The sequence below is a fragment of the Paroedura picta genome, chromosome 12 (genome assembly GCF_049243985.1).
Source record: "Paroedura picta isolate Pp20150507F chromosome 12, Ppicta_v3.0, whole genome shotgun sequence".
Classification (NCBI taxonomy): domain Eukaryota; kingdom Metazoa; phylum Chordata; class Lepidosauria; order Squamata; family Gekkonidae; genus Paroedura; species Paroedura picta.
In genome coordinates this window covers 32038152-32051572 of record NC_135380.1, presented here as the reverse complement: position 1 = coordinate 32051572, position 13421 = coordinate 32038152, and the positions used below count along the sequence as shown (strand labels likewise).

The following is a 13421-nucleotide window of genomic DNA, read 5'->3' as shown; positions in this document are numbered from 1 at the left end:
GCCTTCCACTACGGGATGCCCCTGGGCCAGTTGTACATTTAAGTGATCACCGATGGGGAGGGAAACAGTCTGCATGTAGAAACCTAGTAGGTCAATGAGAGATTGGCTGTGCCCCTTTTCTCACTTGCTACTTTTCTTTGTGCAAGGAGTTTTTTATGGAGGATGAAACATGTTCTCCCACCCCCTAGCCATGTCCCTACAGGAATTCAGTCCAGGAAAAGAATGATTGCATGATTGTGATGACTGTAACAAATGGAGTCTCCAAGTGTGAAGGAAAGGCAGATCCCATTCTATTAAGGTCTTCAAAAAATTGTACACTGTTTCTGTTTTTAAACTATACAAACTATACTAAGAATGCTCTATGCTCAGTAAACATTTTTAAAAAATTGATTCAGGAGCTTTAAAAGAGTAGTATTGACTCCAGACCTTGTAGAGATCCATATCTGTCTGGGATGAACTCATCTTTGTCCTTGTCTTGTTTTTCTTTTTTCCTAAATGGGATTGGAGCTGGAAATATTTGGGGGGAGAAAAGTTGGGTTGAGCAATATTTTACTTGGAAGCAAGAGAGACTGTATCATAGTCTAGATTCCAGACAGACAAGAAAACAAATTTCCCACCCACAGTAACGGAAGAAAAAAAAGAGGACAGAAATCCCAGTGGGAGAGAGAAGTCAATTTTATATTCATAGTAAGGCAAAAGTGATGTGTGCACATTTCAATAGATAGCTTTCCTGACAATGCACAGAAAATGGAGAGAACAAAACTCATTTCAACAGTGTCCAGCTGACCATTTTTTAATATTCAATGTAGTGCCCTGCCATACTGAAGGAGTTGTTCCACTCCCCCCACCACTCATACACAAAAGCAATACTGGGATGTTCCAGCCAAACTCCCTATATTCTTCTTCCAGCCTCAGTGGCTCTTCCTCCAACAGAAAAGCTGCATAAGTAGCAGAAAGGCTCCTTAGGCTGGAAGACAAACTTGAGCCAAAAAGAAAGGAGCAGTATAAATATTGTAAAAATATACATAGGAAATTGGATTTTATTCAGTGGAGTGGTAGGATAAGGACCCAGTCTGTTGCCACAGGTTTTCATCCTCAGTGGTCTTCTATGCTGTATATATAAACTGGTAAAACAGCCCCTTTGTAATTTAAAATACAACGGGCACTAGCCTTCTCTCCCCACACCCCAGGCAGGCCCGGAGAGGCTGTGCCAGACCTTCTTGGGGTGGGAGGGAGCGGTGGCAGGGACTCACATCTTCGCTCCCCCCCCCCACCAAGGTAGGCCCACCAAGGCCTGGAGAGACCATGATGGGGTGAACATTGACAGGGGGGAGCATTGGCGGGGGTGGCAGCCTTCCCTGCCCCCCATGCACCGGCAAGGCCAGGGCTTGCCTCCCTTCTCTCCCAGGCACCAGTCCTGGCTGTGGTCCCAGGCCCTTCCCCCTCCTCCCAGCTGGTGCTTGCTGGCTGCCTTACCTCTCACAGTCAGTCAAGTGGAGTGAGCTGGCAGTGGAGGGGGAGGTGGCCAGGGGTGGGACAGCCTACCTGATTGACCGTTCGTTGGACGGCCAGCCAATCAGGTACACAATGAGTTCCAACTCCTTCCACTATCCCTATCTGGCTTTATTTATGGTACAGATACAGATAACAGAGTTGGTTTTTTAATCTCTCTCAGGGATATCTCCTTTCTTATCTTTTGCACCAGTTTCTCCATGCAATTTTAACAGGTAGCCCAGAGTCTAATTGCCAGGCTTCAAATTTAACTTTTCAAATACTGCAGATGAATTTACAATATAGGCTGTTTTCAGCCACCACAATAACCATGGTTTATTCAACAAATCCTGGATAGTCAATGTCTGCAACCAGATCCGTGTTGTAAGCTCTGGCTTGGCTTGCCTGTTTCTGGCCTCTTCAGCAAGGAGAACATCCTTTGTAACAAAGGAAACCATGAGGAACAATGTTACTCAACCCACTGTGGTCTGTGACTCCAGATCACGACAACACGAATACAAACTGTGGTTCACTAGCCAGCTATAAATCCAAGCATAAACAAAAGCTAAGAAGTATAGAGTAAGTTCTCCATAAAGCTGACCCGGAGATCTAATCTCTATCCTCACCTTTGGGCATAGCTGAAACAAAACGCTTTCTCCACCACGGTTTGTTCCTGTCAGATTTCTCATCATCGCTGTCTTTCCGATCTTCAACCTGTTGGGAGACGCACATGTTTTCTCCCTTTGTCAGATTTCTCATTTTTTACAAACTGGCTTTGCTGCCCCCCACCCCACCCCAAGTCTCCCAAAATGCACTCAGCTTAAAGGGCTACCATGGATGGCCTCCAAGCTAACAGGGAGACTGCCCAATGGATACACAAACGTGGGGGCCACTGAAGTACAATTTAAATACAGAGACTGTATCAAGGAAGTAGCCAGAAAAAAAACAAGCACTCAATGCAAACTCAGCTGGGGCCAGCGCTTTCTCTTACCTCTCCTCTACAGAAGTCTTTGCTAGGAGAGGAGGAAGAGGACTGAGGTGCTGTCATCAAAACAGCTCCCCCCATGCTTCCAGGGGGCACAGAGAGTTCCCTCTCTTCATTTCCAGCCCGCCTGTTCCAGCCAGGATCACTCATTGGCCGCCGAGCAGACGAAACGATATCGGAGCTCCTGCTACGCACAAGCCTCTCGGGATAGGAATGCCGCTGCTTGAATGCTTCCGAGTCTATGAGCATTGCAGTATGGGAGCTAAGATTGGGCAGGCGGGCTTCGTTGCCGCCCAGCGTCCCTTCCAGGATCGGGGGATCTGGAGGAGGGTGTGAAGGTCTTGCATAGTGCACCTTCGGCCTCACCACTGTGGGACAAAACACAGATTTCAGATGACACAAAACTTTATGCTCACCGCTATTTTCCTACTGTTAAGCCAAACACACAGCTGCTTTGCAACTATGAAGAGAATGGCACCCCAGGTAACAATAATGCTGGAAGTTACCTTCATGTGACACCAAGGGGTCGAACATAGCAAGCAAGGAGTCCACCTGAGAAGGAGGAGAGGTCAGCTGGCTGGCACCTGCAATGTGGAGAAATGGGTCAGAAAGCACCACAAGCATCTTAGCTGATGAGGCAAGGCAGCAGACCAAGAACCCTTTGGACTTGGATTATACTTGAAAGTCAGCAGTCTTGTACCTGCCCCTATTTACTATTGGGAGAAGGCAGAGAAAGGGGGGCCTAAGAAGATGGGAGGAGAATCAAAACTTAACAGACAAGAACAGTTTCCATGCCCTAGGATAGGCAAGTCTGGGGACTGCCAGCAATCTCTCCTCTCTGTTGTACACTAAGAAGCCTCAATCATATTGCACACATCTCCTACCCAAAAGAGAGAACACTGTCTAAGCACAAAGGCTGTCCACCCCAACAGGAAAAGGAGGCATTATAGTCTCTCCATAGAAACATGCATTGACAGGAAACCTTCCCATCAGTTTTCACGCCCATGTTTTGTGGCTGGAATGGCGAGTTAAGCATTTGGGGCAACACTTTGGAATATTGTGCAAGTTCAGCACAGCATGGTCACACTGCCTCTTACCATGAGCAGTTTCATCCATATCGGGGCTGGTTACTGAATCTTTTCCACCAAAGTCTGAGCTACACTCAGATCGGAGGTCTTCGTTCTTGTTCGGAATATCCTCAGAGGTTGCACTAATACCTTAGCAAAGAGGAAGAAGAATACCTTGTAGAGGAAAGAGATCAATACTACAGACATTAAACTGTTATTTAGCTCAGATGTTTCAGTGCAGAGAAAATTTACACAAATGACAAGATTGTTGTTGTTAGATGCGAAGTTGTGTCCAACCCATCGTGAGCCCATGGACAATGATCCTCCACAGGGAGGCCAAAAAACCTTCATGGCCTTCCCTTCTCCAGCCAAGGCAATAACTGCACCCTAAGGGTACACCCAAAGGTACATAAGGGTGCACAGTTTCTCCTCTCTCATTCCACATCTTGGATAAAGATGAGGAAGGAAAACAGATGAAAAAGAAGGCAAGCTACCTCATCCCACCAGGTGTCTTTCCCATGAGATGCAGTCAGAATTCTGTCCATGAGGTCTTCCGACACCTTAATCCCCAAATAAAACCAAGGCTACATTCACACAGCCAAATCTGATCACAATAGCCCTGCATTTTCAAAGACAGTTAGAATATAAACCCCAAAGCAAATAAATAAATGCATCCTCTCTTCATTGCCTCTCCTCGTCTCCTCTTTCTCTGATAGCTCTGACTCTTACTGCAGAAGGACTCAATTAATAGATCTCAGACCCTCTATGTTGGGAAAAGACTTCTTTCTGCCTGGGGTCCTGAAGAGCCACTGCTGATCAGACAACCCTAAAACAGATGGTTCAATGAATTAACATAAGGCAGGGGTAGTCAACCTGTGGTCTTCCAGATGTCCATGGAATACAATTCCCGGCACCGGCCACGGCCCGGGGGTTGGGGACCACTGATCTAAAAGGCCCTCCCTTAAAAAAAAAAACACCCCGGTGTCAACATCTTAATCTCATAATAGACCTATTCAAGGGGACGGCACTAGAAATAATAGCTGTAACCAATGTTGCTGTTAGTTATAGATATGATATTAATATGCTATTATTTTATACTAGTTTTATTTCATATTGTATATCACCCTGAGCCAGCCTGCTGGGAGGGCAGTATATAAATGGAATAAATAAATAGCTAATAATACTAGCCCAAGCCACCCACTATAGGTTTCAGAAACGCTTGCCTCACATATTGTGCCAAAATGGGCCCTGGCACCATTCCCTCAGGGCTTTAGTAAGTGACTGGTATTTTGTGTTGACAGCTTCTGGTCTATTTGTTCTAGCAGGGAACTCTAATACCGGGTTCAATGGGCCAGTAGTCTTACTCAGGACAAAGCAGTGCTGTATGCTTAGGTGAGTGTGGAGTGCATGCTTTGCAGGCAGAAGGACCCAGCTCCAGTCCCAGGCATCTCCCCTTAAAGGGATCTTAGAGCTCCAGGAAAGATGCTACCAGGGCAGCCAAGACAGGGCTTATGGGGCCAACGCTCCAAGGCTGCATCACATGACCGTCTTTCCCCAGGAACACAAGACTCACCTGACACCACGCTGAGCCCTGGCGTACTAGGGCGAGAACTGACCTCCCTGACATCAGTGTCGTCGGAGGTGCTGCCCACTCCAGAGCAGCTCTCCAGCTCCTGCAGCCTTTCCTCCTGCTTTAGGTCTGGGGCCTCTAAATGGGGAACAGAACACACAGGGGCTCATGCCAATCATTCCAAGGCTGAAGCATCAGCAGTTTCAGGAAGTCTGTGCTACATCGATTTACGCTGCCTTTGGCAGATGAGCAAAAAACTTTTAAATGGAGGGCAGCAGAGTTTATTTCCTTTTAGTTCCACCCTTCCACCCTTGAGTTCAGGGCATCGCGCACAGTCCTCTCCCATTCATTATGCTCTCACAACAGCCCTAAGAAGTAGAATTGGCTGAAAGCAACTCACTCAAAGTCACCCACTGAATCTCCCAGAGAGCAGAGCACTTGATTCTCGATCCCCCAACATTGTTAACTCCTCCGCTGCACTGAATTTGGAGGAATGGAGGCCAAAGGAAGGGACAGGATGAAAAAGGAAGGTCAACAGGCGAGAAGCGAAGGTCTTTGAAGACAAGGAGACTGAAAGGGGTGGAAAACCAGTGCAGGAATCTTAATGCTGTAGGCAAGCTCCCTTCACTGGTTCCATCTACGGTAGCAGCCAGGGGGCTGCGTTCTTTTGAGGTTCCCACCCAACAGACAAAGGGTCCTTTAAGTGAAGCATTCTGACCTGAATCGCTCGGTAGCACTTCCACACTCCAAGCTTCGCTGGTGGTTTCCGAGATGGTTGAACCCGTGCAGGGGTCAAGCAACACTGACCCTGAACCGGGCAAGCATAGCAAGCTCCCCAGCATATTCTCAGCTGCTGCACCTGCGGAAGCAACCTTGAAAGCATTGAAAAGGCAGGGAGGTATGCCAAAGCCATCGCATCAAACCCCCTCCCCCTGGGCCTCAGGAAGGATCCCCCAAAGGCTGGCTGCAAAGACCTGTGCCTAGAAAGCACAAGCAAAACATCTTAACTGTGGCCAACACACACAGAGAGCTCCTTTGCTTCAATCAGCACTCCTGTCCTAAATTAAATGGTCAAAAGCTCGATTTGCACATAGGATAAAGCTATTGCTGAAAGCAGTGGTTTGGGTTCACATGGAAATTCAAACTGTGGTTTGGCATTACATGGACAAACCTCGTGCTTGCATGCTCCCCTCCCACACCGTGTGCCCTTTTCCCTCCTGTGCATGGTAAGCCTTTGCTTCCGATTCAGCAGATGATGGATGATGCCTGTCTTCCAAATCAGAACTGGGAAACTACAACCCATAGAGCAAGGGTGGCCAGACTGTAGTTCTCCAGACGCCCGTGGACTACAATTACCATGGGCCCCTGAAAGAAGGGATAACTGTAGTCCATGGACATCTGGAGAGCCACAGTCTGACCACCCATGCCATAGAGTTTCAAATACTGGCCTGCAAAGGAGCCTCAAACCGCTGTTTGCCAGCTCAGATCCAACAACACTCTCTGCAGAAGACTTATCAGAGCAAGAGGGCTCAAGAGTGCAAGGAAACATGGGCTCATGCTATGCCCTATTATAGGCTTGCCCAGTAAGTCAGAATCAGGTGGCAGGTTTTCCATGGCCAGACCCAACATCACAACTGTAATGTGTATGAGGAGCAATTCCTAAAGATGCATGGTTCCTTCCCTTGCCACACCTTTGTCCTAGAAGCCATGGGGAACTATTATAGGAAGTAACCCATGTCACCAAGCTTGACTGAAATCTTTGGTAGAGGCCCTTCTCTCGGTGCCCCCTCCAGGGGTCAGGAAAATGGGCTTCTCTGGGTCTGCCCCTGGTATTTGGAATGTGGCCAATTTCAAGTAGAAGATGAAACCCTTTCACTTCACAAGCAAGGTCTTGTTTGGCTTGTGACTGGATTTAATACTTTTTAATGCTTATAACTGCAGATTAACATTGTGAGATTTTAACCTGAAAGTACTGCTGTTTTTATTAATACATATGACTAGTAAGCAGCGTCAATCTTCAAGCTGGCAAGAGATAAGCTAAGATAATTCTTTTGTTGCAGTTTATGCAGGGCTCCCAGTAGTCACCTGCACAGGCAGTACGATCCTTTTTAGCTTCCTTAATATTACAGTATCAGGAGCCCTCATACCACTAACTAGGCCATCTGTTATCACTGCAAAAGAAAACTCAAACAGGCAGAAACAGGTTTGTTTGTGATTATATCATTTAATCAACGTATTGGCCAAAGATGGGTTCCATCAAAAGGAATGTGCATTACCTGCAATTTCTTGCAAGCGGTCCTCATCAATATTTGGATCAAAGTCACTCCCCAGAACATCAGTGCTCCAAGTTTCGCTCACAGTTTCGGAGATGTCTCTGTCATCTGTTAACCCCATCATATCACGAATCTCAAACTTACGGAGCTTGTCGTCAAGATTATCCTGAGTGGTAGCTATCGGAAAACAAGGAGCTTGATTCAGAACAATTCCCATCTCCCTTTGCAAAGGATGCCACCCAAGCAGGAATCATCATAACTCTTTCCAGGGGACGGCGGGCTTCTTCCTGGGGAAAGAATCCTGACATCCCATGACACACCCTAAGAAAGGTGTTTTTATGAATTATTACTTAATAGATAGATGCTACACAATGATACTTCTCAGCTGTAATCATAGTGACTGATATTTAAGACCAATAGAAAAGAGAACTGGTACTTAAACATACACTAAACAAACATCTAATTAAAAGGCTTTAGACTCTGTGACTGCCAACAGGCTGGAGGTTCCCAGTCTGTGGGATGTTTGCCTGGCCTCAACCAGGGCCAGGGTCTTCTCGACCCTTGCCCCAGCCTGGTGGAATGAGCTGAGGACCCTGACAGAGCTGCCAAAGTTCAGCAGGACCTGCAAGACAGAGCTCTTCCTCCAGGCATTTGGTTGAGGCCAGGTAGAGTGGGAAATCTTGCCCCTTCTCTAAGTGTCCAGCAAGAACAACATCCCTGGAGATATGGCAGCTGGGGGGTTTGAAGGATGGGGTTGGTATGGTGAGGACTGGTAACTATGTATTTACTAGTGACAAAGCCCGTTGCATTCAGGAATACAACGGGTGCTAGATCGGAGGAGGGGTGGTGGTGGAAGAATGTGGGGGGGGCCTCTTCCTCCCCCCAAGACCTAGAAAGGCTGCAGGTTGGAGGCTACCGGGACGGGAACTTACTGGCAGGGGTAGCTCTCATGTAGCAGGGATCTGCAGCCTCTGAGCCTCGGAGGGAAGTGGAAGGAGGGGGTGGTCAAGGATGGGGGACTGAAGGGTAAATATGCTGGGCCCCTGAATTGTTTTTTCTCAACAAATGCCACAAAGATTGATTGGAGACAAAGCTCAGAATGATGTCAGCAGAGGCAGCGAGAAGCAGAGTTTGTCCTACAGAAAAATCCCACCCCTGTAGGCAAGTATAACTCAGTATACCCTTAAAGACAGCATTGATGCTCTTCTAAAACTGATAAAAAAACATAACATTTCATGGAAGCCCGATGTCTCTAGTTCACCAAGAATGACTACAAAAAATGCATGCAAAGCTGTAAACAGCATTGCCAATAAAGAAATCCAGCACTTCTGTTGGTTTAGAGCGGCTTCACACACTGGGTTGGATCCACTGATTCTCTCCTGCTGACAGAAGGTACTACTTTCATCAGAAGACTTTGCCATTGGCACAGAGCCCTAGCCCAATGTATAATATGTCCATGTGTGTATTTGAGTACATTTTAGTACATTATGTACATGTATATAATAATAAACATGTGTTTATATGTCATATAAACATCCTTCTTCAGAGAGCTGGATTCGTTGCTTCCTTCTGTCAAGCTCATCCAGTTCTCCCAGCCGTCTAACCCAGCGTTACTCACACCACAGTTTTGTGAAGAGCCAAATTCACAATAGGGTTGCTGTGCCATGGGGGGGGGGAGGCGCGGGTGCCAGTGCATAACTCGGAGCACACATGCAGATAATTCACAATTATAATCAATCAAGAGAGTCATGTGACTACAGTATGACTGCCATTTCCTTCCTGTCTTGGCTTCTTTGCCTCTGTTTGCTCTCCTGCCTTCCCCTCTTTCTCCTGGATGGCTTCTCTTTAAAGTGTTTGTCTCTAACCCTAATTTGTTGCCGACCTTGCCTTACTTCTAGTGCATCTGTGCATTTGCAGCCTGACCCACAGAGGTGTTGAACATACTCCTGAAAACCAAAATTAAAAGTAGAGCCACAGGTGGAATATGAAAGAGCCATAAGCAGCTTGTAAGCCCCAGAGTGAATACTTCTGCTCGAACCATTACTCCACACTGGCTCTCTTTCCTCCAGGGGGCTCACAGTGACACACACTGTTTGTACTTCCTCCAATTTATCCTCACAGCAATACCTTGTTCGTGTTCCAGAAGCTGGAGGGCTTCTACCCCGTTGCTGCCTGACGGGCCTGCACCTAGTTCAGACACAGACTCCCCTTCCAAATCCAGTGAGGACACAGAATTAGAGCGGTTTGAAGGGCCTGGTGGAAAGAAATTCTGCTGTTAATCTGAGTCCAGTAAAAAAAAAAGGCATAAGCAGTAAGTGTGAAAAAGGCTGTGCAAGACAGAACATGCTAGCCTGGAGACAAAACATGTTCCCCACACGGATCAGCCAATGGAATGAGCAGATTACCACATCTTTTACAACACAGGCCAAAATACACACTAGCTACAATGAAAGAAGCTCCTTTAAATATTGTCTGACACACAAGATACTAAAGTGACCCTTCACCTTCAGATATTCCTTCCAGATTATCACTGCAGAGGGAAAAGCGCAAGGTTTTATCAGGTTTACCGTGGAGCTTGGCTTCATCAACAGGGACATCTCCTTGCCCTCCATCAGTAAGCTGCATGTTTAAAACCTAGCAAGGGAACAAGATATAAGTCAGGATTTCAGGGAAACATTTTACTATGTGCTAAATATCCAAGGTAGAAATTTAGGTTTAATATAGAGCTTCTCTGGGCCTTCAAGATCAAAAGTTTCTTAGGAGCAGCTCAGAGTGAAAATACTTCTCCCATTTGCTCAGCATTATTAAACACAGCAGGCATCAAGGGAGCCTCTTATTCAGCAGGGTTAATTATATGCAGAAATGTAGGGCATGTAACTCAGGCACGGCAGACACGAGGCTAGCCTTATTAGTGCAAAGAGTTCCTCAAATCTAGATGCTGAAAAACAGCTCACCTGCTATCCAAAGCCCATGATAAAGCAGATGCTAAGACTTAGAAGCTCATTATTGTGTATACAGAAAGAATGGGTGGTTTTAGTTATCTCCCAAAACAGATAAGCAAGGGAAAAATAATGGGAAACTAGTAAAAATGGGGAGAGTGATCCCTTGGTATTTGGCAACATTGATTTAGAGTCTATGGTGTACAGGATTCTGCCTGGAATAATGAAACTCCTGCCCAGAGGTCCTCTAAGAATGTTCAAGCTGCCTTGCTGGGTTAAGTCTAATGTCCATCAAGTCTAGCAGCACTAACTGCAATGAAAAGACCTATCCACAATAAATTTATCTAATCCCATTTTTTTAAAGCCATCACTGGTAGAAGAAGAAGAAGTGTTGGTTCTTATATGCCGCTTTTCCGTACCCAAAGGAGGCTCAAAGCGGCTTACAGTCACCTTCCCATTCCTCTCCCCACAACAGACACCCTGTGAGGTGGGTGAGGCTGAGAGAGCCCTGATATCACTGCTGGGTCAGAACAGTTTTATCAGTGCTGTGGCGAGCCCAAGGTCACCCAGCTGGTTGCATGTGGGGGAGCACAGAATCGAACCCGGCATGCCAGATTAGAAGTCCGTGGTAGTGACTGCCACTACATCTTGTACTGATGGCTTCTATACAGTTAATGAAGGGATCCTGCTAATAAATGCATGTCTTCTCAAGATATGGGACCTGTGTTCACTACAGTCCTGGAATTTCATAACCAAATTCCTCTCATTCTATACATCTGTTTGGTGCATCTTTAAACTGTATTTAGAGACTCTTCTTAAATTCTGCCTTATTATAAGGCATATGATATTTAAGTGCACATAAAGTTATGTTAAGTGCAGGGAAACAATCTATGACTTGGGCTGAACAAAAGGAAGTATTACTTCTTGATTGCTGAGCACATCCAGACAGGATGCTTGGTTGCTATTTAAAATGGCAGAATTTCATGGCAGCCCACAGTTCCTGTATTAGAGACAATAGTCTGCCCTGCAACACACAGCTCTTAACAACCCCCACATGGGTCAATACCTCATTTTCTGACATCATTCCTGGAGTTATTTGGGGTCCGTTCCCAAGAGAAATAACCAAAACTTCTTCTGGTTGAACTTCTTGTATTGTTTCCTGGGAGGGCCCATCGTGGTCAGCATGCTGGTCCATCTGGATATTTGACCGGCTCCTGCTGCGAGTGGCTGGAACATTTGTGGGATCATTTTATACAAGGATACTACTTGACAAGTCCAAACAGAACAAGTGCAAACTCTAGAAGGGCCTTGCATGGTGATCATTCTCTATTGCATGCAGACTGAAGAACATGCAAGATGACATTTATGGACAAGCACATGGGCAGTGCAACATTATAGTCACATCCCCCCTTCAATTGCTGTTGCTGTGGAAGTTCATACTAGTATCTCAATGCCACACCCTTTTCCATCAAGAGGCATCAGGGAAAACATTAACATTACACATTCCCACTAGGCTAAAAGTCCCGGAATCACAGACCATCCAAAGGTCCAATGGCCAGTTTCAATAGAGAACAAAGCTGTATATACCGAAGAAAAAAATTGGGTCTTATTACACCTCACTTAGCAAAAGGAAAATGTTTCCATTTGCTAAAAAAACTCCCTCTTCTGCACCATTTCTGAATTTACAAGGAATACAGCTTCCATAGTATTTTGTTCGCTGCAAAGGTGAAATCACAATTCTCTTCCACAAGTAATTTTAGTATCAGATCCTACTACTTCCCAGAAATTTAAATGCCAACTCTCCATCATCCTTTTCTTTGAAAAGGAAATCTATGGCTCAGTTCAAACACCACAGAAAAAATGTATTCAAAGATGGGCAGTGTGATGGCCTAGAAGTAAGCCACTCCTCTAACCAGGATCTGAAATCATGATCTGATGTTGGTTTATTAACCACAGTTACTCATGCAAAACCGCAGATAAGACAAATAAACACATATATTCTGTCTTGTTCCGCAGCGCGGAATTATGCTGAATATAATGCCCATTGGTTCATCGCAGTCAGAACTGTCAGCTCAGACTAGCAACGGTCTCAGGCTTTATATCGCGGTCATGTGTTCCTTTTAGCTGGAGATGGTGAGAATTGAACTTGGGAACTTTTCTATGCCAAGAAGATGCTGTGCCACTGATAGACAGCCCCTCCTCTAGAAATACTGGCTTCAAAAACTAGCCATTGTTAAAATGAACCATGGCTTATGTCTGAATCAAGTCTACCTAACCTGGTAGAATCATTTCAACCTAATAATCTGACCTCCATTATTGTTTGCATCTCAAATCTACACTGCATTCAGAGTTCTGGAGCCTCAAATACTGTAGATTGGGGGCACTTTCTGAAATAGCAATGAGAAGTCCATATATTAGTACCTCATATTGGTACTGACATCTTTTGCAGATCCTTAAAAAGCTTCCCAGCTTGTCTACAATTCAAACAGCAGAGGTTTTCCTTTCCTTTGCTAAATAGTGATACCCCTAAGCCACCAATACAAACAAGGTCTCCATGATGTTTGAATAAACCTGGAAGATAAAAACATGGAGTACAGCAAAAAGGGACCACAGCACATCTTAAGTGTGGGTGCTCTGCTATTTTAAACCATCTAGTAACCATCAGTTGCAAAACAGTCTGCATGCTTTCATTTCCACCTCACCGTTCTTGGAAAATTAAAAAAAAATCATGGCAGAGACGATAGCAAACTTATGGGAGAGAAGAGCATTCCACATAATCCACTATGGCAAAAAACCCTTACATAGCAGTACATCCTGCAAATGTGACAACTGCTGAAACAGCTCCATGCCCAGACAACAGCAGGGTCTGGATTTTGGACAGTCACTACATTCAAGCAATTGGTACCACACCAAGACCTAAGCAAATAACTGAACATTAGAGAGTATGCAGAATAATGTTTAGCAGTTCTGAACCTTTTAAATAATGTTCTTTTAATGCAATCATAATGCATAAGAGGGAACCTAAGCAAGCCTGGGGAGAAACCTAGAACACACACAAAAGCTGCACTCAGATGATACTAGGCAATAATGAATCAA

The 13421-nt window shown here is 45.5% G+C and overlaps 1 protein-coding gene and 1 long non-coding RNA gene across 9 annotated transcripts in view; one reads left to right on the top strand and one right to left on the bottom strand.

Annotated features, from left to right (window-relative positions):
• GAPVD1 (GTPase activating protein and VPS9 domains 1) overlaps positions 1–13421 on the bottom strand; it is a 47625-nt gene that overhangs the window by 9866 nt on the left and 24338 nt on the right. For 5 of the 8 annotated variants that reach the window (XM_077306006.1, XM_077306005.1, XM_077306003.1 and 2 more), the window contains 11 exons: positions 11392–11552; positions 9891–10020; positions 9514–9639; positions 7390–7563; positions 5832–5972; positions 5117–5251; positions 3574–3693; positions 2983–3060; positions 2483–2844; positions 2118–2205; positions 427–507 (listed from right to left, as the gene is read on the bottom strand). In XM_077306006.1, the coding sequence (XP_077162121.1) occupies positions 427–507; positions 2118–2205; positions 2483–2844; positions 2983–3060; positions 3574–3693; positions 5117–5251; positions 5832–5972; positions 7390–7563; positions 9514–9639; positions 9891–10020; positions 11392–11552 (1596 nt within the window). The remainder of the gene's footprint in view (positions 1–426; positions 508–2117; positions 2206–2482; positions 2845–2982; positions 3061–3573; positions 3694–5116; positions 5252–5831; positions 5973–7389; positions 7564–9513; positions 9640–9890; positions 10021–11391; positions 11553–13421) is intronic. The other 3 variants (XM_077306010.1, XM_077306002.1, XM_077306009.1) reach the window with 2 other exon arrangements.
• The window catches only part of LOC143821716 (uncharacterized), a 51488-nt gene that overhangs the window by 31339 nt on the left and 6728 nt on the right, over positions 1–13421 (top strand). The gene's annotated exons all lie outside the window — the stretch shown is intronic.